A 26837-nucleotide genomic window follows, 5' to 3' on the forward strand; every position below is an offset into this window, starting at 1 on the left:
AGATTGGCATGTACTACTAGCCTCGGGCAGGGGTTAGGGGTAGCTCGTATTTACACCTGAGGAGACTTTGCTAAGAAACATCCCCTTAGTCACGCCTGACCCAAATATATCGATCTAGGAGTATACTTAAAATAGTAGCTCCTAAGATATTTGGGAAATATCCTAATTTATTTGACATTTGTTTAGCGTAGTTCACATTCTTACCCATATCGCTTATGGAGCCGTCCTAACTGCTGACCTTTTCAAGATGGCGGTCCGAGGACGCCACTCTCGGGCTCGCGCACCTCCCCAAGATGGCGGCGCCCGAGGCCTGGCGCGCCCGGAGTTGCTGGTTCTGTGAGGTAGCGGCGGCAACGACCATGGAGGCCACGTCCCGGGAGGCGGCGCCAGCGAAGAGCTCGGCCTCGGGCCCCAACGCTCCCCCCGCCCTGTTCGAGCTGTGCGGGCGGGCGGTGAGCGCCCATATGGGGGTTCTGGAGAGCGGGGTGTGGGGTAAGTCGTGGGGTGAGGGGCTACCTCTGGCAACGAGCGGGGGCGGCCCGGCGGCCGGGGGGCGCGGGGGGCGAGGCCGGGAGGCCCGGGGCAAGGCCCTGCCTGGGGCACTGGAAGCCAGATCGTTATGTCAGAGCATGAATTTCGTGACTGACAGGGCTGGGCAGTAAAGACGGAGACCAAATGGGCAGGTGGACCCGCACCGCGGCCTGGCTGAGGGGCGCGGGGGGCGAGGCCAGGAGGCCGGGTCTGAGGCGAAGCAGGCAGGGCCCGGGCGACAGAGGCTGGACTGGCGTGCTGGAGCTGTGGGCTCCGAACTGACAGTAGGCTGGGCCGGGCTGAGGAGTCTCGGATGTTGAACGGGTGGGCAGGGATGGCCCACCTGCCCGGGGGCAGGGGCCGAGGTTGGGAGGCCCGGCCTAGGGCAAGAAGGCCAGGCCCGGGGCCACCTAACCTGACCGACGGCCGAGGGCCTCGGGTATCTGCCTGACACACCAGGGGTACCGAGACTCGGGAGGCCAGGCCGATGGGCGGGGGCAGGACAGCGGATTGGAGTGCAGGGGAATGGGGCTGGGGGAGAGGCCGAGCGACTCTGGGCGCCGCGGCCTTTCAGACGGCCCAGGGCTGACGGGAGCGAACTGACGACCGAGGCCTCGGGTACCAAACTGAGCGACTGACCGACCGGCGGGGCAGGGAGCGCCAGAGGCCACTCGGATGGGCTCAAGCGGCGAGAAGGGCCTGAGAGCAAGTAGTGGGGGCCGGGAGCGCCTTAGCAGACGGGGGAGGCTTGAATGACGGACAGGCGGGAAGGGCCAAGGAGGCCCCAGGCGGGGCGACGGTCCGGGATCCCCGGGCCGACGGGCTGGAATGGGAGGGGGCGCGTCGCGGCTAAGAGGCCTTAGTCCGAATGGGAGTGAACGGAGGCCTGAGAGCGGCCGGGACCGAAGTGCCGGGCCCTCGGTGGAGGGCGCCCAGGCTGAACAGCGAAGGCGGGCGGCCTGGGGCACAGGGATGAGCCGCCGGGAAGGGTGAACCGACCAGTTGTGCTGGCGGGGCCGGGAGTCCGGGCCGGGTAACGGAGGAGCAGAGGCCTGCTGCCGCGGGGAGGCCAGGCTGTGGGTGGGTACCACGGCCACGGCCTGGCAGCTGATGAGGGAAACTGAGGCCTGCGACCTGAAGAGAATAAAAGAGGGGAAGAGGAGAATAAAAGAGGGGAAAGAGAAGGCTCTGCGAGGCAGGCTTGGCTGCCCAGGGGACTAGGGAGGCCTTGGGCCCGGCAGACTGGTGGTGTGAGGGGGGCTGAAGTTGGGTAAGGAGATCAGATCGCAGGCCAGGCGGAGGGCCCGGGGTTGAGGGCGGCAGGAGAGGCGGCCCTGGGCCTTGGGGGACGGGGGTGTTCCACGAGGAGGCCTTAGGGGTGGTGGCAGTGGTGTCTTTGCCAAGAGGAAGGCCCTGGTCAGGTCAGGAGTGGGGTTGAGGCCTGGGAGGGGATTGGGGGCGTGGGTTACATCCTGAGAGGGTGGGTGTAGCGAAAAGGCCTTGGAGTTTGGGGAGTTGGGGCTCCAGAATAAGCCCTAAAGCTGTGGAGGCCCTTGGTGGTGGGAACGGGGCACCAATACTGATGAGGCCCAAGTGCCTTCCTGTAGTAGGGGGTGGGGAGAGACTGCTAGAAGGCCTCAGGGCCTGTGGGTAGGGATTGTGGAGGCCCTGTGCCAGCCAACTGCCGAGGAGAGAAGGGTCAGGCTGGACCCTTGGGGAATGGGAGAAAACTCTCAGTGGAACTGAGCAGGGGGCTCAGAGAAATCCTAGGGAATGTGGAAGAAGGCAGAGAGGGTCTGGCTGTGTCAGCCTGGATCTTCGGGGATGCTAAACCTGGCTAGAAGGGGAGATGACTTTGTGTAGAGGCCACAAGTTGGGAAGAGGAGGCATTAAAGGCATAGGCCAGAAGGAGGCAAGGAGGAGCCTGGCTTAAGAAGATTGGAGAAAGGAAGAGAGGAATTTGGGTAAAAGGGGATGAGAATTCCTGTGGCTGTGAGAGGCGATGGCTAAATAGAGAGGAGCAGGTTGGAGGGAAAGGGAGTAAGGCTGTGGCCGGGCCCAGGTGGCTCACACTGGGAGCCGTAATCCTAGCACTCTGGGAGGCCGAGGCGGGTGGATCATTTGAGCTCAGGAGTTCGAGACCAGCCTGAGCAAGAGCGAGACCCCATCTCTACTAAAAAAAAACAATAGAAAGAAATTAGCTGGACAACTAAAAAAATATATATATATATATAAATTAGCCGGGCATGGTAGCACATGCCTGTAGTCCCAGCTACTCGGGAGGCTGAGGCAGTAGGGTTGCTTAAGCCCAGGAGTTTCAGGTTGCTGTGAGCTAGGCTGATGCCATGGCACTCTAGCCCAGGCAACAGAGTGAGACTTTGTCTCAAAAAAAAAAAAAAAAAAAGAGCGTAAGGCTCTGGAGGAACTTCTTTCTCTATTGCCTCTTCCCCCCAAAACAAACAAGTGACAGTTTACTGAATCTCCTTTTCCTCCTCCCTTCCCCCACCACTGCTGTACATACTACCACCATTATTACTGTTTGAGCCCCAAGCCAGGTTGAGAGGAGACAGGGGAGGAAGAGCTCCTGTGGGCCTAGACCAGGAAAAAGTCACACAGAAAAAGTGAATCAAGTAAGGCCTTTTAGAAGAAGGGCCAAGTAAGAGACCCACTAAGCATTGCTATTTTGGAGGAAAGTCTCAGTGTGGGCTAACAGCCACAAAAAGCTTCCCAGAGTTTGTGGACTAGCATTGCTTTGTGTAACGAATGGGGGTAGGTGAGTGAATACAGGCAGCAGGAGTGGATACAATGAGGAAACTTAAGTAGAATAAGGTACATTATACCTTTCATGCCAGAATATGGAGTTTGGACTTTATTTGTTTATTTATTTTTTTATAGAGATGGGGTCGGGGTCTTGCTCTTGCTCAGGCTGGTCTCAAACTCCTGACCTCAAATGATCCTCCTGCCTTGGCCTCCCAGAGTGCTGGGATTGCAGGCATGACCCCCCATGCCTGGCCCTGGACTTTATCTTGAATGCAGTAGAGAGCCTTTGAAAGGTTTTGAAGAGAGGAATGTCATCAGCAAGAGCAGGATGAAGAGAGACTAGAGAGAAACCGAGGTCAAGGAGAGCAGTTAGGCTGTTGCAATAGTCCACCTGAATAATGATGATGCCTACATTAGTGTAATTGCATAGGAAATTAACAGTTTCATTCAGCAGGTACGTTGAGTACCTACTATGTACTAAGAATTATACTAGATGCTTGGATTTCAAGATTCACTTATGCCACAAGTAAAGATAAGAGGAGATCCTGGAATGGAAGTTTTGGTATACTCCGAGATATTAGACTTCTTCTTGATAGGACAGAGATACTATTGACAGGATAAAAATAGTAATAGCCAACAACATTTAGTGAGCTTATTATGGCCAGGCATTGTTTTAAACAGATTATAAGCATGATCTCCTTTAATCTTCATGACAATGTGAGGTAGTTATTATTATCTCCATTTTAAAATTGAGGAAACTGAGGCTTAATGAGGCTTAAATAATTTGTCCAAGGGTTCATTTTAACTAAGTGTTACAGTCAGGGTTTCACCTAGATTTGTCCAACTCTAGAGATTAAGCCCTTTGTCACCATACTATAAGGCCTCTCAGAACTAGAGTAGTTGGCAAGAGCAGGTTTTGTTTTTAAGATATATTGAATAGATTACAGAGGTTAATTGTCTCTATTCTTCATAGAACAGTGCTAGTTCAGGGTATAGCAGTTTCCCAAAGGATGGAAGTGGTTAATCTGGAAGAATGGGAAAGGAATTCAGGAAAGACTTAATAAAGGGCATGTGACACTTGAAAGATGAGTAGTTGATGTACTCAAAGTGGCAAGGACATTCGTCTTGGAGAGAACAGCATGGCGAAGGTACAGAGACAGAAAGCAGCATAATATGTTAGGTAAATGAAAAAAGTAGTTTAGTGGGGCTGGGATGTAGGAGGCAAAGCAGGGAGCTGAAGTTAGTAGGGTAGATTATGAAGAACTTTTTATAACACATATTCAGTAGTAGGACTAGGACCTTTTCAATGCAGAATGGTTCATTATGTTTGGGAAGAAGTGAACTGACCAGCTCCTAAAAGAGCATGTCAAGCTCATTTAGCATGTCAGCTTGTTTTGTGGGATTATCTCACCCTTGCCCCTGAAATTCCAGCTCCCAACTGAGTGGCTGAAGATAAGTGGGCCAGAGTTTGGAATAGACTTAGATTAGCTTCTGTAGGTTCCATTTATCAAATAAGTCTGCCCTTGCATTTTCCTTTCCAATAGGATAAATAATGCTTGGAACCCTGTGGGGGTGGGGGGGAAGTAAACTTTGTGTTTTGGTTTTTGTAGCCCTCCCAGGCCCAATACTTCAAAGCATCTTACCTCTGCTGAATATATATTACTTGGAGAGGATTGAGGAAACTGCCCTCAAGAAAGGTGAGTATCTTTCTGTCTCTTTCTCAGTCAGTGATTGTGAACAAGGCATCATGATGTTTTTCAGGTAAATATTATACCAGCATCAAACTTCATGCTTTTCAAAAAGTACTTTCATACCTACTTTCTTTCTGATTCCTCAGTGTCCTGTGAAACACAAAGCGAGTATATGATCCTTATTATACTAACAAAAGTAAGACACAGGCACACCACAATTAAAAGCAAAAGGCCAGAACTAGAACCCAGATCTTCTGAATTTTAGTTTTTCTGTTTAACCAAGCTGCCTCCCCTCGTTGGACACATCCGTTAACAGCTAACATTTAACCCTGATGTGCCAAGCACTCTCCTAGGCACTTTACCCAGAGAAACTCATTTAATCTTTTCAACAATCCTATTATTATTTATTATTAACTATTAACTACATTTTAGAGATGAGGAAACTGAAGTACAGAGAAACTAAGTAACTTGCCCAAAGTCACATAGCTATAGTGTAGTTTGCTGATAATTAAACCCAAGCAGTCTGTCTGTAGAGCCAGTGTTCTTAACCACTCTGCCATATTGCTCCTGTAAACCCAAACGACAACATGAAAGGCTGATATACTTCACTCATGGTGGCCAGGAAGCAGCCAAGCAAGTGTGGTATTTCTCCTTACAGGCCTCTCTACTCAGGCCATCTGGCGCCGACTCTGGGATGAGCTGATGAAGACAAGGCCTTCTAGTTTGGAAGTAAGTTAAGGTATCAGGTAGAACTCTGGACTGATTTTGCACAGTGAAAGCAGGAATAGCACACAGACACAAGCTGGGTACTGGTAAAGTGCAGGGGCAGGGATACAATCGATTTGGGAGGAGAGCTCTGATGGTTTGTCACAAGGTTCTGCCCCATTTGGCATTTGTCACTAACTTTCTTCCTCACCATTTTTGCAGGGGACACAAAACAGGGAAGGGTAGTGCTCAAAAGGGATGGCAGAGTCAGGATTCCTAGAGTTCTTGACAGGGTTGGTGCAATGGTCAAATCTAACAAAACGTAATTTAACAGAATAAACCAACGCTTTACTAAGTCTAAAAAATTCCCATTACAGGGCCTCAGGGTAGAGTAGATGGGTCTGGCTTAGCAGCAGCTTGTATAAAAAAGATTAGGAAAGTTTAGTCAACAATGTGTTAAAGCCACTTATAATGACTAGACCCTGAGCTGTGTGAACTAATGTAAATATAATATAGAGTGAAGGACAAGGGGGACGATAGTCCTGCCTTGCTCTGCAGTGGTCAGGCTACCCCTGGAGTATGGAGAAAGAAGCCAAAGCCACATTGTATGAGCACATTTGGAAGACTGGAGATGTTTTTCCTGAAAAAGAGAAGACAAGGGAAGGAAACCTGAATCATCTTGAAATATATGAATGGTTGTCACATAAAAGGGATTAATAGATTTTTTTCTGGGTGGAAGATAAAGGAGGATATATGTTTGCTAAATTGAAGGTAAAACTTAAACTCTGAGCTCATCAGTGATGAAACAAGCTAATTCTAGAGGTAATAAGCTTCCCATAACTATGTGTTCAAATAGAGGCTGGATAACTCCTTGACACAAGGTTGTCATGGGAATTCAGCATTGTAGACAGGATTGAACAAGATGACTTTTAGGGCTCTTTTAGCCCTGAGATTCTATTATTGGCTGATTAAGATATAAATCACTGGAGTTCTCATTTAAGCAGAATTTCTTTTGCTGCTCCATAATTAGATGATGGGACAGATTTAGTTCAATAAACGTTTATTAAAACTTACTACTACTTGGAAGGCTGAGGCAGAAGGATTGCTTGAGCACAGGAGTTCAAGAGCAGCCTGGGCAACATAACAAGACCACTACCTCAAAAAAAAAAAGCTGACCACATACCAGATCTTATACTAGATATTGGAAGTATAAACACAGTCCCTAATCTTGAGGACCTAGCAGTTTAATAGGGAAATCTACAAATAGATCACATATGATAGGATAAGTGACATGATTGAGGGTAGTAAGGAGGTTGAGGGAGAAGGGAGCAAGAAAGTCTTTCTGAGGAAGTGGTATTTGAACTGGGTTTAATATAATGAATGAGGCCAAATGACAAAAAAAAAAAAAAGCTAGAATCAAGAATTGGAGATTTAATTCTGGGGATGCACTGAGTTCAGTAACATTCAGTCCCATGTCCTTCAGCTTTTCCACTTTCAGATCTGGATTGCAACCCTTGGAGTTCAGAATGAGGACACTTGAGGACCAACAAAATCCTCAGACTCTAGGCCTTATGAGGAAGAGAAGTGGATGCAAGAGTGTTAGAAAACAGTAACGGCTTTCTGCCATCTCTAAGGAAACATCAGATTCATTTTGTCCCAGTATTTCACAAGCAGTATGTATGGTTGTCCAGCAGATGATGAAGATTGTAATAATATCTTTCTCTTGGAGAAAGCTTTCTTCTTCCAACATTATCTCAAGCTTCCTGGAAAAGAATGTTATCCTGTTATCTTGGCTGAAAGCATTTCAGAACATTTAGAAGGCCCCAGGTTTGGTGGCCCAGCAGTCACTTAGGCAGAGGTCCTGACTTGGAGCTTATCCATTCCAAAGGGAGTCTTATGCTTCCCACTTTTGCACAACAGTAGCCTTCACCTCACTCATAACTCAAAAACATTTAACTGAGTGCCTGCTCAGTTCCATGTACTATTCTATTATAGATTCTAGGGATACAATGGTGAACAAGATAGTTATAGCCTATAACTGCTTAAAAAGCAATAGTATTTGAAACTGTGTAGTACTAGTGCATACAAAGATCTGTAGAATAGAATAGATACTCTGGAGACAAAGCAATGGAGAAATGAAGGGTTACTCAATAAATGCGTCTCTAGCAGTTTGTTAACCATTTGGAAAAAATAGAGCCTCACTTAACAATATACTCAAATTATTTCTGTATAGATTAAAAATTGTAGAAAGTAAAAGCACACCAGGCATGGTGGCCCATGCCTATAATCTCAGCACTTTGGGAGGCCAAGGAGGGAGGATCACTTGAGGTCAGAAGTTCAAGACCAGCCTGAGCAACATAGTGAGACCCTGTCTCTACAAAAAATAGAAAAATTAGCTGGGCGTGGTAGCACACACCTGTAGTCCCAGCTACTTGGGAGGCTAAGTACAGGAGGATCGCCTGAGCCTAGGAGTTTGAGGTTGCAGTGAGCTATGATCATGCCACTGCCCTCATGTCTGGGCAACAAAGAAGACAAAATAAAAATAAAATAATATAGAAGCACAAAACAACTAAAAAAGAATAAAGGTGACTGGCTATCAAAACTCAGGATGGAGAGAGTGCTAATTATTAAATGGGCAATCTAAAAAAGAAAATACAGACATATTTAACCACATAAAATACTAACATCATAAACAAATTTTAAAAGGTAAATAAGGTGGGGGAGAACATTTGCAACAATATTTAAAAAACAGAGGGATACACAGAATAAGAAAAAGACAAACATCCCAGTAGAGTAAAACAAGTAAAGATTTGGACAAGTCACACAATATAAAAAAATCTCCAATAAAGTGAAAAATGTTAACCTCATGGTAAAAAATGGGAAAGTAAAATTTCACTTCTTAAATTAGTAAAGTCTTGTTTGGATTTGTTTTTTGTTTTGAAAGGTAATGCCTAGGATTGGCCAGGGGTGGGTGAAATTCAGAAATTGTTATAACTTTCTTGGGGGGCAATCTGTTGATACTAAGAGGTTTTAAAATAAATTCTTTCACTAGAAATTCTTCTTAGAATTTATGGTATATAAAATAGAGATACTCATGAAGATTATTTCCAGATGTTTATTACAGCAAAGTTTAATATCAAAAGGCTAGAAACAATTTAAGTATTCAATAATACAGTAATTACTAAATATCACATGTACATATTTTGAAAATAATCACAATTTTCTAGATCTAATGGTCCAGTAAAAAGGAAAAAAAAAAGAAAATCACATTCTAAAAACATTTAAATACATCGTAGTATAATGTTTTAAAAGCTCAGCATTTGAAAGTGTTCAGAATTGTTTCAATATTGTAAAAACAAATATACATAGCTATTCACATATATAAAAATACTCCAGAGTTGGTTTACATGTGATTTATCATTGCTTCATTATCTTTCCACAAACAATATTTCTGTTAGAAAAAGAATGGACAGTATATAGTTTGTGAACATTGCTAGCTCTAACAACTTAGTACAAGAAGATATTTAGCCTTCCTTAGTTTGTACACACACTTCCTCTTCCCTCACCAGTGCCTGAGCTGGCAGCCTATTGAGGATGGGGCAAGGATGGTGTTGGTGGGCAAATGTCACTTCACCTCACTGGCCATGCCTCATTTCCCTTACCCTCACCCAAAAGAATTTAAATCACTTGTCTGGGCTATAGTATACAAGTCCACAAAATGAGTGGCTTGGACCAGATCTCTCAGGCATTTTTTTAGCTTTGATGTTTTAGCATAGATTCTTCTAAAAGGTGATGATGGAATAAAATGCAGTGAACTGCTGTCTGCTCGTGCATTAATTTGTGAGAAAGAAGCCATTGAGATAGCTGTCAAAACTAACTTTACATACTTATTTAACCCTCAATGCTATAATATTGCTGTAGTTATCTAGCACTTTATAGATGATGAAACTGAGGCAGAAAGAGATGAAATGACTTGCCTAAGGTTACAGTTAGTGAATGGCAGACCGAGGATTCAAGTTGAAGCAGTCTAGCTCTGGATTGCATGTTCCTGATCACTACGCCATGCTGCCCACTGCAGTTACCACGTGTCTGAGGTGGTCCAATTTCAAATATTCTCTCTCATTGTCTTCAACCATTAACATGTCTGAAAAAGTCCAATATGTAGTTATCTAACCTACATCTCCCACATGCCCTTTATGACGAGAAACAGTCATAATATCTTGGTTCACATCTTTGTCAATATTTTAGGCCCAAATCTTATAACCACCTGACTATCTCACTTATAAAATTGGAAGGCCTTGCTAGGGATACCTGCAAGTGTTTTTCAAGACTATGGGTGTGGGCCAGCAAATACTAGAGTGAGGCAGGACATGAAGGACTCAGCGATCCCTCTTTGCATCTACTCAAAGCTGAGCGGAGACTTGGTTGCTAGGTATTTATTCCTGCTCCCCTAGTGCCCTGCTGCTGGTGAGTAAGGCCTTTCTCTGTTGCTGCTACACAGTTAATTCGAGCATAAAGAAGTCATTCCTAATTGTTACCACAACAGGCAGAGTTTGGGGAAATAGCTAGGGCAAAGGGAATTACACTTTTGCCTGGGGACAGTAGAGGCCAAGCTCCTGCTAAGATGTTAAGAACCTTGGATATGAGCCGGGCGTGGTGGCTCACGCCTGTAATCCTAGCACTCTGGGAGGCCGAGGCGGGTGGATCCTCGAGGTCAGGAGTTCGAGACCAGCCTGACCAAGAGCGAGACCCCCGTCTCTACTAGAAAAAAAAAAAATAGAAAGAAATTATCTGGCCAACTAAAAATATAGAGAGAAAAATTAGCCGGGCATGGTGGCGCATGCCTGTAGTCCCAGCTACTCGGGAGGCTGAGGCAGTAGGATTGCTTAAGCCCAGGAGTTTGAGGTTGCTGTGAGCTAGGCTGACGCCACGGCACTCACTCTAGCCAGGGCAACAAAGCGACACTCTGTCTCAAAAAAAAAAAAGAACCTTGGATATTAGTTGAGAGTCACTCTGGTACCGAGGAATGCATGGAGGCAGGGTAAGGACCAAAGAGAAGTGTTCTACTTTTAGTCTTGGTGAACCTCAGGCCCCCACTACCTTTACTTCAGGCCAAAGAAGCAGCCTACTTAACAGGCTCTACCTCCATTTCACATTGCCCATCAGGGCTAACAGCAGCAGCAGTAACATCTGCTTTGTATTTTAGTTTACAAAGCGCTTTAACTTGTACTGTCTCATTGGATCTTCAAAACAATCCTCTCAAGCAGGTGATGTTATTCACATTTTGCAGATGAGGAAAAAGGTTCAGAGAGGTCCAGAGTATAGTGGCAGAGCTATATTGACCTTAGGAGAAGGCAAGGATTTAGGATGGTCTTAAATTATAATCTCTGAGGCCTGGTACCTTTCTTTGTCTCAGTGTGCCTTTGGGATTAGGTAGCAGTATTGTGTGTGTGTGTGTGTGTGTGTGTGTGTGTGTGTGTGTGTGTGTGTGAGACAGTCTCCGTCGCCCTGAGTAGAGTGCTGTGGCATCGGCCTAGCTCACATAACCTCAAACTCGTGGGCTCAAGTGATCCTCATGCCACAGCCTCCCGAGTAGCTGGGACTACAGGCGCACACTATGGCGCCTGGCTAATTTTTCTATTTTTAGTAGTGACAGGGTCTTGCTCTTGCTCAGACTGGTCTCAAACTCCTGAGCTCAAGCAATCTTCCCACCTCGGCCTCCCCGAGTGCTAGGATTATAGGCGTGAGCAACCACGCCCCGCCTAGGTAGCAGTAATTCCTAACCTCTGACATACATCGGAATCATCTGGGGGTGGTTTAAAAAAAAAAAATGCCTGGACCTTACCTCAGGTGTAACATACAGAATCACCAAATCTGGGTACCTGGCATATGAACTTTGAAAAAAAAACTCCACAGTATATTCTGATGTGCACCAAAGGTTAAATGAAAATCACCTGATAAATTTAAACTACTAAGTTTATCAGAATAATATGATGAAGTCCCATACCCATCAAAGCAAATAACTCTTGCCTGGAGGAAACAAATCTAAGAGTTGGTTCCTGCTCCCCAGAATTTCTAAGCTGGTTGGGACATGTACACAAAGAGGCTCAATATCATGATACAGTGCACCAGCATCTTAGACTTGAGTAGTCAGAGTCCCAAAAAGAAACAGCCTCAAAAAGTGACATGTTAGTAGGTCTTTTCAGGAAGTCTGTTTAGTCTGGCAATGGAGAAAATTTCTGGTAGGTGTAAGAAAGGACATAGAAGGTAGGTTTGGGTTAGCGAGGTGACTGATTTTTGCCAGTGCAAAGCATTCACTCTTATGCAAGATGTGGGAAATAAAACTTAGGTAGGCAGAGCTGTAGTGTGGAAGGGCCTTGCTGCCAGGCTGAAGAACTTCAAATTAACTCTGTCCAGTGGGGAGACAATGGCTGTTTTAAAGCAGAATAATGTAACCAAGGCAGTGTTTTACAAAGATGAATGGGCCTATGCAAAGTAGCTTGTAAAGGGGAAAAGGGGACAGGGAGAGCAATCAGGAAGCTGATGAAATGGTCAGGTGTGAGGTGATAGGAGCTGAACAAAGGTAGTGGTGGTAAGAATGATAAGTTGGGATCAGGTTCTAGAAACAAGTATGGAAGAATTCATGGGAGTGATTGTTTCAGTTGTGAGAGACACTGTAGCAAAAGAATGGTCTAGAACCAGATTTCCTTGGTTTCCAATCTTGTTTCTGCTACTTACCTGTGTGATCACAGGTGATAACCACCTCTTTGTGCCTCGGTTTTCCTACCTGTGAAATGGGGCTAATAGTAATATATACCTCAGAGATGTGAGGATTAAATGAACTTGTATAAATTATTTAGAATGTTGCCTGGCTCAATAGTTTGCTGTTGGAAGAGGGGTAATTGGGATAACAGTTTCATGAATCTCTGGAATGTTCTCTGCTTTCAGAGTGTGACCTGCTGGCGAGCCAAGTTTATGGAGGCTTTTTTTTCCCATGTTCTACGTGGGACCATTGATGTGTCTTCTGACAGGCGACTGTGTGACCAGCGCTTCTCGCCTCTTCTGCACAGCTCCCGCCATGTCCGACAGCTCACCATCTGCAACATGCTGCAGGGTGCAACCGAGCTGGTGGCTGAGCCCAACCGCCGGGTTCTGGAGACCCTGGCCAGTTCCCTGCACACCCTCAAGTTCCGCCACCTGCTGTTCTCTGATGTGGCTGCTCAGCAGTCACTTCGCCAGCTGTTGCATCAGCTCATTCATCATGGGGCTGTCAACCAAGTGTCGCTGTACTCCTGGCCTGTGCCAGAGTCAGCCCTTTTCATCCTTATCCTCACCATGAGTGCTGGCTTCTGGCAGCCGGGCCCTGGTGGCCCACCCTGCCGCCTCTGTGGAGAAGCCTCCCGAGGCCGGGCCCCATCCCGAGAGGAAGGGTCCCTCTTGCTAGGCTCACGCCGGCCTCGCCGAGATGCTGCTGAGCGATGTGCTGCAGCCCTGATGGCCACCCGGCGGAAGAGTGAAGCCAAGCAGATGCCCAGAGCTGCACCTTCCACTCGGGTAACACGCCGGAGCACACAAGAGAGCCTGACATCAGGCGGGACAGACCCTAAGAGGGAGCTGTACCCTCCAGCCACCTCCCATGAGGCTCCTGGCACCAAGCGGCCACCCTCTGCTCCAGCCGCCACTTCCTCTGCCTCTGCCTCTGCCTCCTCTTCCACATCCTCATCCAAACGAGCTCCAGCTAGCTCAGCCCCACAGCCTAAGCCTCTAAAGCGTTTCAAGCGAGCTGCAGGGAAGAAGGGTGCTCGCACCCGTCAGGGGTCTGGAGCAGAGTCTGAAGACCTGTATGACTTTGTTTTTATTGTGGCTGGTGAGAAGGAGGATGGTGAAGAGATGGAGATCGGGGAAGTGGCCTGTGGAGCTTTGGATGGATCAGATCCCAGCTGCCTGGGGCTTCCAGCACTGGAGGCCTCCCAGCGATTCCGCAGCATCTCCACCTTAGAGCTATTCACAGTTCCTCTCTCCACGGAGGCAGCCCTGACACTATGCCACCTGCTGAGCTCCTGGGTGTCTCTGGAGAGCCTCACACTCTCCTACAATGGTGAGCACCCTGGAGGGGCAAGGGTTGGGCTTGGACTCCCAGCAGCACCAGCTGTGTGCCTAATTCTGAGGGGGGTTCAATTAGGAGTATGATCAGGAAGCTGAAGATGTAGCTGTGTGTGCCTCACAGAGGAGCAGACTCAGTGCTAGAAGAGAGGAACATGAGCTCTATAAGGCTTGATTTATTGTTGGAAGCAGGTGTTCCTGAGGAGCAATGAGATAAGTCAGCTAGCTGGACTCTGAAGAATGAGCACATTTAAGATATGGGAGGCAACCCAAGGGCAGGTGGGGGTAGTATAGGGTATGCATACACAGCCAGGGTTGGGGTTGGAGCCCACCAGTAATATCAAAGCAATTGTCCAGACAAGGTGTGGGACAATTTTTTATCAGACCAGCAACCTCCAAGGCAATCCTCAGTCCTTTCCCATCTGTTTATGCCCACCTAGCAAAACTTCAGTTTTGGCCGAATCCAGCAATCTGCCTAGGTTGCTGAGCAACCTAGAGAAAAATCATACAACTATGCAAATTGGTGCTACTATACATTCACAGTCATCAGCTTCATAAGAACCTTCACTGTGTTTGCAACATCAGCTCCCATTCCTACTCTTCTACTTCCAAACTCTTCCTCCTTTTCCTTTCTCAGATGACCTCACCTCCGGCTTCACAGAGAAAATAAAAGCCATCACACAAGTTCCTTCAACTTGTTTATCAACCTATAAACTCTCCTGCATCTGCATTTATCCTTTCCTCTTTCACCACAATGGAAGAGATCACCATCCTATCTAAGGCTAATTCTTCCACCTGTGCTCCAGATGCCTATCTCCCACTTTCTTAGGGAAGCTTGTTTCTTACATGCCGTAGTAATAATTTTCATATACTGCTTAGTATGTGTCTGATCTTTGAACTACTCTTGATATATTATTTATTTATTTTATTTTTTGAGACAGAGTCTTGCTCTATTGCCTGGGCTAGAGTGCCGTGGCGTCACCCTAGCTCACAGCAACCTCAAACTCCTGGGCTCAAGCAATCCTCCTGCCTCAGCCTCCTGAGTAGCTGGGACTACAGGCATGTGCCACTATGCCTGGCTAATTTTTTCTATGTATATATTTTTTTAGTTGTCAAGCTAATTTCTTTCTTTCTTTCTTTCTTTCTCTCTTTCTCTCTCTCTTCTTTCTTTCTTTCTTTCTCTCTCTCTCTCTTTCTTTCTTTCTTTCTTTCTTATTTATTTTTTGTTTTTGTTTTTGTTTTTTTTGAGACAGAGTCTCACTTTGTTGCCCAGGCTAGAGTGAGTACCGTGGCGTCAGCCTAGCTCACAGCAACCTCACACTCCTGAGCTTAAGCGATCCTACTGCCTCAGCCTCCCGAGTAGCTGGGACTACAGGCATGCGCCACCATGCCCGGCTAATTTTTTTTTTGCTATATATATTTTTAGTTGGCCAGATAATTTCTTTCTATTTTTAGTAGAAACGGGGTCTCACTCAGGCTGGTCTCAAACTCCTGACCTCGAGCGATCCACCGGCCTCAGCCTCCCAGAGGGCTAGGATTACAGGCGTGAGCCACCGAGCCCGGCTCTTTCTATTTTTAGTAGAGACGGGGTCTCGCTCTTGCTCAGGTTGGTCTCATACTCCTGACCTCAAGCGATCCTCCCGCCTTAGCCTTCCAGAGTGCTAGGATTACAGGCATGAGCCACCATGCCCAGCCTGGATATATTATTTAATTCTTACGACAACCCCTAGAGGTCAATTGACTTGCCCAGGATAATCTAGCTAGTAAATTATAAAGCCAGGATTCAAACTCAGGCAACCTAACTCCAGAATCCATGTTGTTTTTTTTGAGACAGAGTCTTGCTCTGTCACCTGGGCTAGAGTGCTGTGGCATCAGCCTAGCTCACGGCAACTTCAAAATTTCTGGGCTCAGACGATCCTCCTGCCTCAGCTTCCCCAGTAGCCGGGATTACAGGTGCACACCACCATGCCCGGCTAATTTTTTCTATTTTTAGTAGAGATGGGGGTCTCACTCTTGCTCAGGCTGGTCTTGAACTCCTGACCTCAAGCGATCCTCTTTGCCTTGGCCTCCCAGAGTGCTAGGATTGATTACAGGCAGAATCCATGCTTTTAAACCACTATGTTGCCTCCCTTCTGTCTCTCCCACCAACATTTAAACATTAAATCAGGTCTCAGCCGGGCGCAGTGGCTCACGCCTGTAATCCTAACCCTCTGGGAGGCCGAGGTGGGTGGATCGCTTGAGGTCAGGAGTTCGAGACTAGCCTGAGCGAGACCCCGTCTCTACTAAAAATAGAAAGAAATTATCTGGACAACTAAAAATATATATAGAAAAAATTAGCCGGGCATGGTGGCGCATGCCTGTAGTCCCAGCTACTCGGGAGGCTGAGGCAGTAGGATCGCTTAAGCCCAGGAGTTTGAGGTTGCTGTGAGCTAGGCTGATGCCACGGCACTCACTCTAGCCCCGGCAACAAAGTGAGACTCTGTCTCAAAATAAATAAATAAATAAATAAAATCAGATCTCCAACAAAACCTGCTACCACCTCCTCCCTCAATCTCTAATTTTTACTAACTACTGTTCTATTCTCCTGTTCAGTCATCTGTACTGTCTCCACTTCTCTCACTGACAGCCCACTCAAGCCTCACTTACACCTCTACCACTACATTGAGGACCTGTCAACAAGGTCCTCCTTGTTACTAGATCCAGTGTATACTTTTCAGTCCTCTTCCGTTAACTCTCAGCAGCATTTGCTATTAATCATTATCTTCTTCATGAAATACCTGTTTCCACTACATCAAAAATCTTTTTTTCTCTTCCCTTTCCTAGACATTTACTTCTTATTGTTCAGAGCTCTCCCACTTTATACATCCTTCTTGGACAATTTCATCCATTCTTGTGGCTTCAAAGGCAACCTATGCTAAAGATTCCCCATTCTATGACATTAGCCCAGACCTTTCTCCTGGACTTCTGGGCCCATTTATTCAGCTGTCCACTAGACATCACTTTGTAATCCCCAAACTCCCCAAAACTCATTATATCCAACCTGAATGAGCCCTTTTCACTCTATACTGACCCTCCTGTTCTCAATATCACAGTTGAGTCAGTTGTCCAAAGATACCTGGATTCTGTCTCTCTTACTTCACATATATCTAGTCACCAGGTCCTATCTTTAGTCTCTCAAATCCATTTCTCCGTCTCCACATCCTTAATTCAGGCTACCCGTATTGCTCATGTGGCCTCATTTCAACAGTTCCTCCTAACTCCATACTCTTGTCATACAATCCATTGTTTCCACTATAGCCCAAACATTCTTTCAAAAGCATACCTCTAACCCTGTCATTCAAACATCCTTCAATGGCTTCCTGTCAACACAATTTTACAGAGTTGTTCGTGTTCTTGTCCCTGCTTACCTCTATAGCGGTATCTTAAATGCTTCCCCTGCTCATATTTTACACTCCAGCCATACTAAATGTTTTCCAGTTCTTGCATTGCTACTTTCTCCTTCAGGCCTGTATATATGCTGAGTTCCCTCTGCCACAATCATTCCCTCTTTTATGAATCGCTTATCTGTTTTTAGGTCCTTTAAGACGCAGCTAGAATACCTTTACTGATATAAGTTGGTCTAGGTGTTCGATACTCATTTTTTGTACTTTCATAGCATTCTGTTGCCCCAATTTGCCTCACATTTTTTTTAATCAGGCTGTATAGGCAAAAACAATGTGCTGCACTAATGTCTAGCAAAATATCTTGATATTTAGTAGGTGCTAGATAAAGTTTAGTTGAATGAATCAACAGGAACCTATATGGTCCCCCCCCCCAAGGTGGGGAGGATGAGAGAGGGGGTGGGATTCAAGGAATTATTTGCTTGTGGCATTAAGCAGCTGCCCTACCCTCTCTGGAACCTACTTCATTCTGTAAGATGGAATTATCTTTTTCTGCCCCATTCCCATGTGACAAATCTTCTAAAGTATTCCCTATTGGGTTTGTCACTCTCCTCCTCAGTTTTCAGGTGCTCTCCATGACCTATAGGAGATTAGACCATCTTTTCATCTTCCAGAACCTTCCACAGTGTGGGCTCTGCTGCCCCACGCTCTAGAGCTCAGTTTCCTGAGCCCTATCTAGCCAGACAAGCCTATGCATGTCCTGCACTCTGCTGTGACCCCTGACTGTGTCTTCTCCCTCTGTCCAAAACGTCCTTCCTTCAAGGCCAGCTTCTTCAGGAAAATACTCAAAACACAGAAGTCCAGAGACTGCTGCTGTGTGGGCCTGTCATTCAGCTGGTAGCCACATGCTGCCCCACCACATCTATCTTCTATTTTGTGACTGCCCTGACTGATGCTTCTCAAGGGCATGGCCCAGTACAGTAGGCATCAGGGTTTGCTGGTTACCTGAGGAAAAAGCAAGACACAGATGAGTAGTTGAGGGACAAAATGGTTTTAAAAAATCTGATCCAAAGCCCGATGTTTGGTGGTAATCAAAAGAAATATTTGGAGTTGTCTCTGAATATGTCACCCCTGCTGACGCTCCCACATGACTCTGACTTAATAATCTCTCTTTCCTATCATAGGCCTAGGTTCTAACATCTTCCGCCTACTGGACAGCCTGCGGGCCCTGTCAGGTCAGGCTGGATGCCGCCTCCGTGCCCTGCATCTCAGTGACCTGTTCTCACCACTACCCATCCTGGAGCTGACACGTGCCATCGTGCGAGCCCTGCCCCTGCTACGAGTCCTTTCTATTCGTGTCGACCACCCAAGCCAGCGGGACAACCCTGCTGTGCCAGGGAATGCAGGGCCCCCTAGCCACATAGTTGGGGATGAGGAGATACCAGGTGAAGCATTGTCTGTGTGTGCACATGGGCGTGTATCTCCACACAAATGTGTAGGTGCATTTGTGTGGGGGGAAGGGGAGAGGACCTCCAATCCAGGTCTGCTACCACCCATTCCTAGCCTATCTGGAATCTATTCCCCCTTAAGATAACCTTGGGCAGGACAGGGCCTAGACCACTATAAGCCCAGGAGAATGTTCATGACAGCTTAGTCTCCACAAAAAGAACAGAACTGACCTTTAGACTGGATTAGGTCCCTTTGCTGTATGTTCCCATAGTTCCTGTATATCTCCTATCCCACCACTCTGCATACTTTATGAAGTTTGCTTCTGTCCAAGTAATCTAATGTTCCTGGACTAAAAGCTCCATGAGGGTGAGGACCAAATCTCATATTTAGTGGATTCCCAGAACCTAATAGAGTGCCTGACATAACAATAGGCAAGTGGATGAATGATTGAGTGAATCCCTTAAGGACAGCATGGGACCTACTTACTATAGGAGTGAGGCAGAGATGGCCAGCTGCAATCTTCTCTCCTCATCATATCCAGAAAACTGCCTGGAGCAGTTGGAGATGGGATTTCCACGGGGAGCCCAGCCAGCCCCACTGCTCTGCTCCGTACTGAAGGCCTCAGGTTCTCTGCAGCAGCTGTCCCTGGATAGTGCCACCTTTGCCTCCCCCCAGGACTTTGGGCTTGTGTTGCAAACACTCAAAGGTAGGACCCAGCCAGAATAATGAAGGGAGGAGGGTGTGTGGGGACCTCGTATTGTCTGGGAAAGCTAAGGCCCATGGCTCCTGGTCTCTGCTTCCTATCCAGAGTACAACCTAGCCCTGAAGAGACTGAGTTTCCATGACATGAATCTGGCTGACTGTCAGAGTGAGGTGCTCTTTTTGCTACAGAATCTGACTCTTCAAGGTAAGTTCTTCATCCAGAACCCGGGCATTCCTGGGTCCTCACTGTGGCTCTTGCACTGTCTCGCCGAGTGAGCAAACCACTGTTTCTTTCTCATGTGTCCTATAAGACGGATATAGAACCTGTATGGCCTTCCTTTTAAAAGTCCGAACCTCACCTGCTCCTCTATTAAACATGAGAAATTACTCACTTTTAGAGTACCTCATCCAAAAGTTTTTCTTACCTTTCAGGGGCTGACAGAAATGGTGATGGTGGGGAAGAAAAAATGTGCTGTGCCAAGCTCCCCTCATAGACTTGTCTCTAATCTCCACCCCTGCATAGAGGGTGGTCAGTGAATAGAGAGGGAAAGAGGAAGTGAATGGAGAATTTTCCATGCAGAGAACCTCCTTACAGCAAACATTTAGGCTCAGTCTCTGGTTTGAATTCTGATTTAGTTCAAGCCTTGCTTGGGGTCTCAGATAAATTCCTTCCTTTCTGGGCCTCTATAATATGGTTAACACACCTTGCCTGGGCCAACTGGGGCAAGAGGGGCAGCAGTCCTAAATGCAGCCATCAGAATTTGCTCTAATTTCTCTTGACAGAGATTACCTTCTCCTTCTGCCGTCTGTTCGAGAAGCGCCCAGCCCAATTTCTGCCTGAGATGGTTGCTGCTATGAAGGGCAACTCCACACTGAAGGGCCTTCGGCTGCCAGGGAACCGCCTGGGTGGGGGCCGGACCTTGGGGAGGGAGAGGGGGAAGGAGCCAAGCTTTTGACCTAAAAACTCACTGGGTGAAGGCACAGACCTCTCCACTGGGAACACTGAGGTTGGAACATAGATATTTATGTCCTGGGGTTTCAAGAACTGGCAGGGCTGGGCTTCTCCCTAGTCAGAGTTGTGTTGGGATACCCTTGTTCCCTGTTCCTGGGTGGAGGTGACAGGTACTTCTCCCCTTCTCTCCAGGGAATGCTGGCCTGTTGGCCCTGGCAGATGTTTTCTCAGAGGATTCATCCTCTTCTCTCTGTCAGCTGGATATCAGGTACATGGAGGGGGTGGGATGCAAGGGATGGGCTGCAGAGATAAGAGACCAGGAAATAGTCGCTTCCTGGATATCTAATCCATCTCACCCCCACCAGTTCCAACTGTATCAAGCCAGATGGGCTTCTGGAGTTCGCCAAGCGGCTGGAGCGCTGGGGCCGTGGAGCCTTTGGTCACCTGCGCCTCTTCCAGAACTGGCTGGACCAGGATGCAGTCACAGCCAGGGAAGCCATCCGGCGACTCCGGGCCACTTGCCATGTGGTTAGCGATTCGTGGGACTCATCCCAGGCCTTTGCAGATTATGTCAGCACCATGTGATGGGGCCCATACCTCACAGACCCATGTTCAGTACCATCAGCTTGCAGGGGCTGAGGCATGGGCTGCCCAGAAACCCCAACCACCAGTTCTGTCCTTCTCTATCACCCTTTTTCTCTTTTTCCCTTCTTCCCTTGCACTGAGGTCCTGGAGGCCTTGATGGAGCCCAACAAAGGCATTCCCACAGCTGGGTTTAGAGCCTTTGGGCCCCTTACTCAGTATCCTGCGAACCCTGGGCCAGGATTACAGTTTTCATCACCATCACTGAAGACAGTTCCCCTCCCCCTGCCCTGGGGTTCCTGCCTTCCCACCTTAAGCAGGTACCCAGGCTTTAGAGAAGTGTAGGAGTGCCCACTACCAGGCCTTTTCCCTGCTGGGCTTACCATGCTGTTCCCAGGCCTCAGTCCCTTTCATACCTTTATTCCTTTCTTTTTTTTAACCAAAAAAGTTTTTCTTATAAAATAAATTTTGGGCAAACATCATGCAGCCCTTCTTGATGATTTTCTCTCAGAGAACAAAATTCAGTAGGGTCTTGTGAGGTAAGGAGCCCACTTTCCCTATTTCCTTCCTCTAACAGCTACACCCAGACCAGCTGGTTATCAGCGGAGCCCCCGCTGCTCCTCATGAGAACGCTGGTGGAAGACGAAGGTGATGGCAGTGGAGGTAGCGTCCCAGGCAGCCTGGAGTACCTCATCCTGGAGCCCACGCTTATCAGTGCAGTGGTTCCACTGAGCCAGGTCTGAAGTGCAGTCAGAACCATCAGGGGGTGGAAAGACCTGGCGGCTGTTGACACAACGGCGGCAGTGCAACCTAGGCGCAGAGGACAGAGCTGTGGTCACTACAGATCCCATCTCCATGCTGGGCAGGTAGCTCAGGAATAATGGCAGGGACCGTCCACTTACCTATCGTGTGTGTCACTGAGGCTAGCCTCATCCAGGATAAACAGCTCCTTCAGCTCACCCAGAGAAAAGTGCCGCTCTACATCCTGCTCCTCATCCACCACACAGCTGCTCAGTGCCTTCTTGTGGCTCTGACGCTGGAAGATCTTCTCCTCAATGGTTCCTGCCTGGGGGAGGGAGGTGGGAGGATAGCGGGGAGTGGGAGGGAGTGTTGAGGGATGCAGAGCTTAGTCATCCCCATGCAGAGGGAACAAGGAAACCCAGGGGTTGAAACTACAGCCACCCAAGAGAAGGGAAGATGAATGGAAAGTTAAGGGTCCTGGAGCAATAGCTCTGCTCAGCTGAGCCCTATTTTCCCAGTCTATCTCCTGGGAACATAACTGCATGTATGCCCACCCAGACTATTTTCTGTACTAATGAAGATTCTCAGGGCCTAGCTAAATCCCTCCAGGGTGAATTGAGGTTTGTCTGCAGCAGCTTCAGATCTCTACACCAAGCCCAACTCTCATTCATTCAGTAAACATCATTTGGGTATCTTTTCTTTGCCAGGCCCTGTGCTAACATTAGGATACAAAGAAGAATCAAATATGACCCCTATCTATACTTGAGCTCCTAGACTGGTAGGAAAGACACACATATAAACAAATTGGTACAATGATAGAAACCTGTAGCATAAGGATGGCAGAAGAGAATAGTGTTGAAAAACTTGAAAGTAGAGACTATCCTTGAGCAGAATCTTGAAAAATAAATAGATTTTTACAAGAAAAGAGAGAAAGGAAAGCATTCCCAGGATAAAACAAAGAAATACACCTGGCCTATTGGGGGACTGTGAAGAGCCCAGGCTAACTATAGGATGGTGGGAGTGTAGTAAAAGCTAGAACTAGGGAAGTCAGCAGAGGCCATATGGGAAGACCCTGGATGCTGAAGGGTTTGGTCTTGTCCTGGAAGTGATAAAAAGCAAAATCAGAATTTTTTTAAAGCTTATTCTGGAAACAGTATGTGAAGAATAGGTTAGGATAAGACAAAAGGTAAAAAATTAGGAAGCTGCTGCAATATCCAAGTGAGAGAGGACTGTGACCTTGGCAGGGGATGGAGAGGAGGGTTATGTTAAAGAAATTTCAAAAAGGTAAAATCAGCGAAAACTGGTGGGAATCTGGTTGATAGGAAGACAAAGAATAGTCCAATAATATGATTCCTAGATTTGGGTTGGGTGGATTAAAGAACCATTAAATGACAAAATTCAGAAGGAGAACAAGTTCAGTCATGATGCAGCAAAAGTGCCCATAAGAAATCTAAGCGGAAATGTAGATTAAGTAATGGAAATATGGATCTAGAGCTCAAGTAAGAGATCTGGGTTAAAAATTGAGTTAGAGATTTGTCAATATGACTGTATATAATCAGAGAAGTAGGAGAACCAGAGAAGAGTTTCCAAAAATAAGACAATTTTAAGGGATTAGTAGTCAACAGTGTCAAGTATACAAAAAGGAAAATGGAGAGTCTCCTACTTTGGCACTTAGGAAGTCAGTACTATATTTCAAAAGCAGGTTTGGTGGCATAAGGGTCTGAGTAGAAGATGAGAAGCTTAAGAAATTAATCTGTAGGCTTTGGAAAACTTTAACAGTAAATGAATGGGAAATAAAAGCAGTGGTTAGACTAGGACAGGGTTGAAAAATTACTTTGTTTTTAAGGTGAGAGCTACCTGAGCACGATTATAGATTTCAGGAAAATAAAGTAGTTGTTAACTAAGAAAGCACTGGATGGGAATGGAGTTTAAAGCAGAGCTAGAAGGATGAGCCTCAAATAGAGAGGAATGGAATCCTGTTCCCCTGAGATGGGAAGGGAATATCAGGTGTAGAGATTTACAGAAGAGAGGAAGAAGGGAAGTGAGAGAATTCGTGCCTGGCATCCTACATTTTCTCTCTGAAGGAGAAGGCAAAGTTTGTGCAGAAAGTAAGAGAGACTGGGTTGGGTAGGAAACTTAAGGGAAGCAGTGAAGGCTTAAAGTGATTATTGAAGGAAATGAGATATCGCTCAGCCCAAAAAGGAGACCATAAATTTGCAGTGGTACCAATTTGTACATGCAAAATTTAGCTGGTGTAGAAGTTGAAAACAGCTAGAATGATCCAAGTAGAATGGGTATTGGGAAAAGAGCAGCTGAAAGAATGCACGATGAGGATTGGGCTGGATAAAAAGGAAGTCAAGGGCCAGCACAGTGGCTCAAGCCTATAATCCCAGTGCTTTGGGAGACAGGATCACCTGAGGCCAGGAGTTCGAGACCAACCTGGGCAACAAAGCAAGACCCGCACCTCTACAAAAAAACTGTTTAAGAGTGTTGGCCAGGCACAGTGAAGTGTACCTATAGTCCCAGCTACTTGAGAGGCTGAGGTGGGAAGATCACAAGCCTAGGAGTTCCAGGCTGCAGTGGGTTATGATTGTACCACTGCACTCTAGCCTGGGCAACAGAGTGAGACCCTGTCACTAAAAAAAAACTAAAACAAACAAATAAATAAATACATTGGCCAGGTGCAGTGGCTCACTCCTATAATCCCACCACTTTGGGAGGCCAAGGCAGAAGGATCACTTGAGGCCAGGAGTTTGAGGTTACAGGAAGTATGATCATGTCACTGCACTCCAGCCTGGGAGAAAGAGCGAGACCCTGTCTTTAAAAAAAAAAAAGTCAAGCCAGAGTAGAGGGGGTGGGGTACAGGCAGGGGACAGGTTCTGGGGACACTAGGTTGAAACAGAGAAAGCTGGAAGGATAAGAAGTGAGAGCAGAATGACTTATTAAATTCTGGGTACTAACAAGTTCCATAGTATGACCTTAGGAGTAATTAAATGAAGGGGAGCAAGGTCATTAGAGATGAGGTCAAGGAAACATGAAGGCCAATGTGTTGGGTAACTGCATAGTCCTTGAAATTAGCCAGGATAATTATTGGATTTGAGAAAGAAATGAAGGCCAAGCTGGTGTCCAAAGCCATCAATGAATTAGGAACATAGCAGAGGACAGATGACTGCATCAAAGAAGGAAAGAGGGTAATCAAGTCAGACAACGTGAGCTGCAAAGGAACTATGGGATGGACAGTCTCAAAGTGGTAAGTGAGAACTTGGAGAATGCCAGTGGGACACACGGTGTGAGAAGACTGGGAGGCAAGTGGCACAGGAGAAATCCGGTATGAGTGAAAGCAGGTGTCCTGTGAAAAGGATGCACTGAAAAAGTGTCCAGATAACACAGTAAGAAGTGTTTGAAGGAATGGAGAGAAGGGGAGGGGGAACAGAATAAAGGGCTCTCAGGGTAGCCCTACAGCCTGGCTACTGCTAGAGGCAGAGGGGCCAAAGAGAGGCACCGAGAAACAAGTCAAGATGGTCCTCAAGGTCTTGTTCCATGACCCACCCCTACTGTGTCTACTGTCACCATCCTTACAGACAGCAGGCGGTAGATATAGCAGGTCTTCTTTTGACCATCACGCCAGACCCGGGCCATGGCTTGTTCATCATTGGCTGGGTTCCAGTCAGGGTCAAACATGACTAGCCGGTTAGCCCCAATGAGATTGAGGCCACAGCCTCCAGCTTTGCTGCTCAGCATGAAGACGAAGTCAGGGCTCTGGGAAGAGAGGACGTAGGAGAAAAAGAACCTCTTACAGCCTAAACTAGGATCCTGCTCAGCCCAGCCAACTCCTCTCTCACGCTTCTGTATTCTTATACTCAGACCAATTGTGAAGACCACCAGTTTGTCTGCCCAGCAGCCAATTTCCCAACCCACAAAGTCAGTTTCTAGCCCAGCCATCACCAACCAGGCTAACCCTAGCACAACCACCAGGGAAAAAAAAAAAAAATCAGGGAGCCCTTTAATTCTGATGTTACTGTACTGGTGGTGTGGGGACAAGGGCTGTGTATTTACCGATGGACTATTGAAGCGTTCTACAACCTTGGCTCGCTTCTTAATGGACATCGTGCCATCCAGGCGGACATATAAGTACCTGAAAGGGGATCCAAGATTAAGACCCAAGAAGAAAGCAGAGTCCCTTGGGGAGTCAGAGCTACTGAAGGAAATGAACTAACCACGCCTGAGGTCCTAAACTCCCACAGGGAGGGACAAGGAGGGACCTAGGGGCCAGGACTCTGTTCTATGGGAGTACATGAGGGACTAGGGGATATTCTGCTTAGAGATGGACCTAGGGCCATATCAGCAATAAGGGAACAGACATCTCCAGGGAAATCCTTCATGTACCTGCATCTTAGCCCACATACACCAATCAGAACCCCTAATCTTACTAGAGGGGCAGTAGGGGAGGCACACCCATTTGGCAATCTCGTTAGGCTCTTCTCTACCTTCGGGCCCGGCAGAGCTTCTCAAAGAGATCCAATGTCTGGGTATAATTGGAGACCAACACAACTTTGTCACTGCTGCGGCTTCGTGTCACCGCCAGAATATAATCAAGGACCAGCATCTTACCTGGGAAGAGTAGCAACCATCAGTCTCCAAATGGCTATCCCAATGGCCTAGGATTCTTACTTTTGATATCCTGTCTTGAAACAGGACAGCTTTAGCACAAAGAGACACCCTATTCCCACTCCTAGAGGAGCCCACATATAGGTGGGAAAGGGCTCACCTGACAGCTGGGGCTCTAGAGCCTTAGAGCTAGACCCAGGGGGGAAGATGTCCAAGGTGCCCTCAAAGCCAGCCTCCTCTTCCACACACTTGTCATAGATCAGAGCTGGATCTGGGAAAAAAAAAAAAAAAATGCCAACTACTTTGCTTTCTGAAGTTTATATTTCAATGCTCACTAGAACTCCCCCTAGAAGCCTAGCCCAGAAGGCCTTCCTCAGTACCACATTTGCTTGGTATTCACCCTCCCAAATTCAGGGTGTAGTCAGTGTCATCTGGGACCATGGATGGACGATCTTGCTCACAGGTGTGTTCTCTCAAGAAGAAGGGACTTATAACGAGGAAGGCAAGGTTTCTTCATTATTTTTCTTCCTGCCCAACATTTTACTGAGCTTGTGTATGTGTAGGCACTCACACACACACAGTCCTATACATCTCAAGCATCAAGCATGGACTGGACAGAGGATATGCTAAATT

At 46.9% G+C, this 26837-nt stretch overlaps 2 protein-coding genes across 3 annotated transcripts in view; one reads left to right on the top strand and one right to left on the bottom strand.

Moving 5' to 3' along the window:
* Positions 1-21337, top strand: LRRC41 (leucine rich repeat containing 41). Its single transcript, XM_045545510.1, has 10 exons — positions 1-492; positions 4902-4988; positions 5641-5711; positions 12636-13785; positions 18355-18615; positions 19161-19325; positions 19428-19526; positions 20105-20227; positions 20466-20541; positions 20639-21337. The coding sequence occupies exons 1-10, from the start codon at positions 294-296 to the stop codon at positions 20856-20858; spliced, it is 2451 nt and encodes an 816-aa protein (XP_045401466.1). The 5' UTR covers positions 1-293; the 3' UTR covers positions 20859-21337.
* RAD54L (RAD54 like) overlaps positions 21261-26837 on the bottom strand; it is a 27422-nt gene continuing 21845 nt past the window's right edge. For both annotated transcript variants that reach the window (XM_045545512.1, XM_045545511.1), the window contains 6 exons: positions 26365-26475; positions 26084-26207; positions 25653-25731; positions 25176-25355; positions 21758-21921; positions 21261-21665 (listed from right to left, as the gene is read on the bottom strand). In XM_045545512.1, coding sequence (XP_045401468.1) covers positions 21455-21665; positions 21758-21921; positions 25176-25355; positions 25653-25731; positions 26084-26207; positions 26365-26475 — 869 coding nt within the window. In that variant the 3' untranslated portion in view covers positions 21261-21454. The remainder of the gene's footprint in view (positions 21666-21757; positions 21922-25175; positions 25356-25652; positions 25732-26083; positions 26208-26364; positions 26476-26837) is intronic.

Source organism: Lemur catta, chromosome 3 (genome assembly GCF_020740605.2).
Source record: "Lemur catta isolate mLemCat1 chromosome 3, mLemCat1.pri, whole genome shotgun sequence".
NCBI classification, from domain to species: domain Eukaryota; kingdom Metazoa; phylum Chordata; class Mammalia; order Primates; family Lemuridae; genus Lemur; species Lemur catta.

Bases quoted from the DNA above. Each gene is read 5' to 3' on its own strand.
- LRRC41 (XM_045545510.1), top strand. From the start codon at position 294: ATGGCGGCGCCCGAGGCCTGGCGCGCCCGGAGTTGCTGGTTCTGTGAG. The intron at 4,989-5,640 runs GTGAGTATCTTT...TTCTCCTTACAG, and splicing joins GGAAACTGCCCTCAAGAAAG to GCCTCTCTACTCAGGCCATC. The intron at 18,616-19,160 runs GTGAAGCATTGT...CATCATATCCAG, and splicing joins TGGGGATGAGGAGATACCAG to AAAACTGCCTGGAGCAGTTG.